This window comes from Protobothrops mucrosquamatus, unplaced genomic scaffold (genome assembly GCF_001527695.2).
Source record: "Protobothrops mucrosquamatus isolate PMUCROS unplaced genomic scaffold, P.Mucros_1.0 scaffold898, whole genome shotgun sequence".
Lineage (NCBI taxonomy): Eukaryota > Metazoa > Chordata > Lepidosauria > Squamata > Viperidae > Protobothrops > Protobothrops mucrosquamatus.
Genome location: NW_015387150.1, coordinates 276,170 through 282,472, shown reverse-complemented (window position 1 = coordinate 282,472; position 6,303 = coordinate 276,170). Strand labels below are relative to the sequence as shown.

At 41.0% G+C, this 6,303-nt stretch overlaps 1 protein-coding gene across 1 annotated transcript in view; it reads left to right on the top strand.

The window, feature by feature from the left end:
* Window positions 1–3,242, top strand: part of TENM2 (teneurin transmembrane protein 2) — a gene marked incomplete at its 5' end in the record, with an annotated part of 346,728 nt that extends 343,486 nt beyond the window's left edge. Inside the window, one exon of the mRNA XM_015819334.1 lies at window positions 1,318–3,242. Coding sequence (XP_015674820.1) covers window positions 1,318–2,079 — 762 coding nt within the window. The remainder of the gene's footprint in view (window positions 1–1,317) is intronic.
* Window positions 3,243–6,303: the final 3,061 nt, after the last annotated feature.

The window sequence follows — 6,303 nt, the reverse complement described above, 5'->3', positions numbered from 1 at the left end:
GTGTGTTGCTTTTACGTCCAACAGATGGTGCTGTTTTTCAAAAAAAGCATGTTTTTACCTGTCACAGGTGTGACATCTATATAATATAGGTATATAAAAACATGCGCGTATTCGAATGCAACATTGTGTCAAAATTTCAAAGCAATCGGTAAAGAACTTTCGGAGATTTAAGATTTTGAACAAACGAACATTTACATTTTTATTTATATAAGATTGATAACCTTAACTTCCATAAAATTGTCCATACAATTTTTAAACTAGGCATCATTACATCTTGTGAAACAAATTCTATCTGCTAATTATGTAGTATACGAAAATCTTAGCTATTACTCTCATCAATAATTTCATTAGAACTGTTGTGAAAAATATTTTTTTTCACATCGTACATAATTCTATGCATTATACTAGACCTGGGCATTTTACAACCTGTGGATCACATCCTTTGACTGCCTCTATCCAGCCCATGGTGGAAGCGGGGGGGGGGGGCACAAGAGTCCCACTTTTTCATGTAGCCTTTGGGAAAATTAATTACCCACCCCTACATTATACACTATCATTTTTTCTGTTTATTATTTTTTAGGCTAAACTAATACACAGCTGAATTGCAGTGTTTCTTTATGAGTGTTCCAATTAAAATGTTTCTTTGTTTTTATTTTTCTACATCTATAATATTATTTTGGAGATTTTGCAAGTACAACTATACACTATGCTTTAATTTGATAACATTAAATTTGAACAAAACAAAGCTGTCTCTAAGGCAACTTATAAAATATACTTTTTTTCAAATAAATTGATCTAATTACAAAAACTAAAAACTGCAAATCAGTATTGTTCAAAGTAAGTCATGTAATAATTTGAATAAAATACAGATTGAAACAAACACCAGGATGTTTTTGGGATGAGCGTTCCAAATATGAAGCTATTTGAAAAACTCTGATCAGATTAATGCTCAGATTTGCATTGTGCAACTCTATCAGGGCATCAGTTTGGTGCCTGGTGTGCTTCTTTAAAACGTACCTTTAAAATTTAAATTGAACTAGAAATTGAACACAAATTATTAATGCTACTATATCCCATCATTCAAACCATTCACAATGGTTTGAAAGCAAGCAAACCAATGATTGTTTTTAATATTAGCTGAATTTTGCAAACTCCCTTTAAAGGCTACTCGAGGTAGGCTATATTTCAGTACTTTTCAGAACATTTTTATTTGACTAGATTGCTGCATTTGAGTATAATTTTTTGACATAATTAAATAAATTAGAATTTCAGTCTGTATTTATCAATAATGTCTTTTCCCTTTTATTTTTGTTTCAGTTAATTACCGGCGTGCAGCAAACAACAGAGAGGCACAACCAAGCCTTCATGGCCCTTGAGGGACAAGTCATATCAAAAAGATTACATGCCTATCGTAGAGAAAAAGCAGGTCACTGGTTTGCAACCACTACTCCAATTATAGGTAAGGGGATCATGTTTGCTGTGAAAGAAGGCAAGGTAACCACCGGCATCTCAAGCACTGCAACGGAAGACAGCCGAAAAATTGCGTCAGTGCTGAACAATGCTTACTACTTGGACAAAATGCACTACAGCATTGAGGGGAAAGACACCCATTATTTTGTCAAGATTGGCTCCTCTGATGGTGATCTTGTCACCCTAGCCATGACAAGTGGACGCAAAGTATTGGACAGTGGAGTCAATGTTACAGTGTCCCAGCCAACCCTCCTAATCAATGGAAGGACTCGAAGGTTTACCAACGTTGAATTCCAATATTCTACTTTATTGATTAACATACGTTACGGTCTGACCCCAGACACTCTGGATGAAGAAAAGGCTAGAGTTCTGGACCAAGCTCGGCAGCGGGCTTTGGGGTCAGCCTGGGCCAAAGAGCAACAGAAGGCACGGGATGGCAAAGAGGGGAGCCGCCTGTGGACTGAAGGAGAGAAGCAGCAGCTTTTGAGCACAGGGAGAGTCCAAGGGTATGAAGGATACTATGTGCTCCCAGTAGAGCAGTATCCAGAGCTGGCAGACAGTAGCAGCAACATCCAGTTCTTAAGACAGAATGAAATGGGAAAGAGGTAACCAATCAATCTGCTGTCATCCTTGCCTGGATGAATCAGTAGTTACAACTGTTATCTCCTCTCCTAAGGAGATGAAGACCATCGGGGGCACTCGGCTGAGCTGCTTTGGGATAAGGAGTGGCAAGTGAGCTCACATTTTTTGAGTCAAATGCTGCTGTTGGAAGGATTAAGAACTACATCCTGAAGTGGACTAAAGCCAGACTGAACACTTTTAAGTCACTTAAGTTCAAAAGTACCCCATAAATATTACCCACTTGTTGTGGGTCTAAAGAAAAAAATAATAATTTCACAACAAAAAAAAAAGATTGAAAAAGAAGGCCTCATCTTATATTACCTCACTCCATTCACATGTGAGCAAATTTGTTCAAGAAATCTAAGAGGGCCACCCACCATCCACTAAGTCAGCTGATGAGAAAGATTCTTCAGGCTGCTTGTTTGATAAACATTCTCGAGGTTTTTTTTCATTTAAAAGCAAAATACAGGTGCATTTAATACATGACTTCTGGGGTGATTTGTGTGTAGCAACTGGAAGAAAGGAGAACAGGAGCAACAGAGCACTGGAAATAGGAACAGAAATATACTAAGGAATATAAATCTGAACTTGCACTCTGACCCTGCTTATGTCTGGCCTAAGGTTAACTTATTCAAAGAGGGCAGAGTGTAAAGTTCAATTTGAAATTGTGGCTATAAATCACTACTGATAAATTTCATACTCTGTTTGTCTTTGAAGATTCCATTGTGGACAGTAACACAGTTGCAGGGTGTAGTCTGTTTAGATTCAGTAGTTTGTTGGTCAGTTCTGGTAGAGCTGTGGGCATTGTGTTAACACTGTTGCAAATGGGCACCAATTCAGATCACCCTGTACATACATCAGCCAGAAGGCACAATCACTGTTTCAGATTTTAAAAAGAAAAAATATTAGTGTGTTTGTTTGGTCAAGAAACTGAGACAATCACATTATGGTCACTAAGAAAAATAAAAAAAAATAAAAATAAAAAACAAGTCTAATAAGAACTTTGGTACAAAACTTTTTTGTATTATACATGTATGAATTGTTCATTGAGTTTTTATATTAATTTTAATTTGCTGCTAAGCAAAGAATAGAGACAGGCAAAGATAATTTATGGCAAAGTGTTTAAATTGTTTATACATAAATAAAGTCTCTAAAACCCCTGTAAATTTAATGTCTTCTGTTTTAGAAGCAAACGAGAAGCATAATACAAAAACATCTGTAATATACTGAGAATTACATTAAAATGCTGAATGTTGCATAAATGCAACAGAGAATATACTGCAGCTATAGGGGAAATTAGGAGCAGAAGTTATTTTAATTCAAATTAATTGTTTTATTTAATTAAAATGATTTGCCACATGTGTGGTAAAATGATTTTAAAAGACCATTGGCAAGTAAGAATAAGAAAATTGTTCAACAGAGAGTTATCATGTGCCATATGGGTGTGGGTGTATATACACAAAACACACACACACACATTAAGGTCATTAATTTCACTTTAGTCAATGCAGGAATTCAAATTAAAGCATCCCTAGCAGATTATTATCTGATTTCTGTCTGATGCATTCTATGAAAGAAAGCCCAACTCACTTCTAAGTAATTGACTATAGAACTACTAAATTCTAAAGAATGTCAATATACAATATGGAATCTGCCTTTCTGTAACGTAAAACAATTATCCCGTGTTCTGACATCCTGCAATTATGGAAAACAAGTCTTGATTTTTGTTCTGTATGGCATCTTTTCAGGTACTTGAAGAGTGCTGTGTCATTCCTTAAGTCTTCTCAAAGCTAAACATTCCCAGTTCCTTCCATCTCTCTTGATTGCTAGTACACTGATCATCCTCACCGCCTTCTCTGAACCTGGTGCAGCCCCTCTGAAATGTACTTAAAAGCATGGTTCCTAGAACTGATGCAATCATTAAAATGGTGTCTGACTAATGTGGAATTAAATTCAAGTATTATTCACAATTTAAAAACTAATTTTGAAAATTGTGCTTTAATGAACACATTTCTTTTCTCCATACAGTAGAAACAACAGTGAACTCTTTAACTTAGAGATGAATGCTGATGAATTACTGCATATAAAACAGCATGCAAGCAAATTGGGAATGGTATTGCTTAAACAACCCTATATTCTGGCTCCAAATTTCAGTTCTGTTATGCTAAAATGAATGTGGGATTTCAGAATGCACCTACCCAAATACTAAGCAACCATTCCATTGTCTTGACTGCATTTTCTTTAAAGGCAGTACTATTGCAAGCACAGAGTGTCAAGCCATCTGTCAAACACTATTACTCATTAGTAACCCAAATGTGTGAGATAAGTAAAACTGTATAAAAAGTGAGAACGATTACAATGCCATTACTGCTTACAGAGAATCCTTGACTTACAACCATTCATTCAGTGACTGTTCAAAGTTACGACGGAGCTGAATGAATAGTGGTTCTGAGTCAGAGTTACAGCAGATCCAGCCCCCCCCATGGTCATGTGATCTTGATCTGGACACCGATCAACCTATTTGCAATTACAGCTAAGCACCCTGCATATGATTGTTATTTGCAACTTTCCTTTCTGACTTCAGTGGCTGGCAGGGAAGGTCAAAGTTCATTGGGGTAAGTCTCTTCCACCTACACACTCTTTCCCAGTTGCTCTGTGCTTACACTTTGCTGACCATTCACACATCCTCATGCACAGTCCCCAACCTATGCCATACCCCTGCATATTCTCTCCAACCCATGTGGCACTTCTTCAACACTGCCTTGAATTCCCATACCCCTGCCCTGACCCACATAGCACCTCTTGTGCACCCCACACACACCTCCCTCCCTCATTGCAAATATCTTCCCGCCACTCTGCTCTTAAGACTGTGCAGCTCTTGTCCAGGAAATTACAGCGGCCTTTCAAGCCATGGCCACCGGCAGCACGGCTACCAGCCTCGCTTGCAGCCTCTCCCCCTCCCCTTGTCCCTTCTTTGGCACGGGAGGGAGGGAGGGAGGAAGGAAGGGACAGTGAGAAGGAAGGCAGGAAGGAAGGAAGGAAGGAAGGGAGGGAGGGAGGGAGGGAGGGAGGGAGGAGATTGGAATGAGAAGCAGGGAGGCAGAGAAAGGGAGGGTAGGGATGGAGGGAGGGAGCAAGGAAGGAAGGAGGGAGTTGGAATGGAGGGAGGGAGGGTCTGAGGGAAGTCCTGCCTTAGCACTTGGCCACCAGCAGCGCTGCTGCCCTTTTGCCATCCCCATGCCCCCTCCTCCTGGCCTATCCTGATGGTCTCCCATCCTATCGCTAGGGATGCTTTCCTCACACGGATAGGAAAGGGGCCTCCCTCTGGTGACCTGGGAGCTCGAGGGCTAGGCTGGGCGCTTGCCCTCTGCTGCCCAGGGCTCCGGGCAGTCCATGCTACTGTCCAGGAGTGCCAGACCAAGAGGGACGGCAAGGCTCCACCCCTACACTGGAGACCCCCGGATCCCCCACACAGCCCCACCCACACCCCACAAGCACCCCACGACCTGAGTGATGTTGAGCTGGTCACACACTCCTGGCCATTGCCGCTTGTCAAAAAGTTGCAAAAGGTGATCACATGATCCTGGAACACTGTGACCGTCCTAAGTATGAATCAGTTGCCAAGCATCCGAATGTAAATCACATGACTCTGGGGATGCTGCAACAGTCATAAGTGTGCCATTGTAACTTTGAACAGTCACTAAGCGAACTGTTGTAAGTCGAGGACTACCTGTACTTTATCACTTTTTTCTTTTTCTTTTTTTTTGTCATCAGGTTTTTGATACCTTGCTAGGCAACTGGTGGTACTCAAATATTGCCATATCCTAAAAGTGGTACAATCGGTGAAAAGGTTGAAAAGCCCTGCTCTACTGCCCTGCCTTGCACCAGTATGAACATGCCACAACCCACATGGTATCTCTTGCACTGCTGCACACCCTCCCAGATCTGCACAGAACCTCTTGTGCACCACTGCGGACCCTGTCCCACAAAGCACTTCTCCTTGCTGTGCACCCCCACACATCCACATCAAGCCACATAGATCTTTGTGAACCAGATACCCTCCCTGACTTACAGTGTTCCTCTCACAGATTGCTGAATATCCCTACGTCTCATCCCTAGTCCCTCCACACCCCGTAGGCCCTCTCCCTCCCCCATCTCATCCCTAGTCCCTCCACACCGCGTAGGCCCTCCCCCTCCCCCATTTTGCAGCAG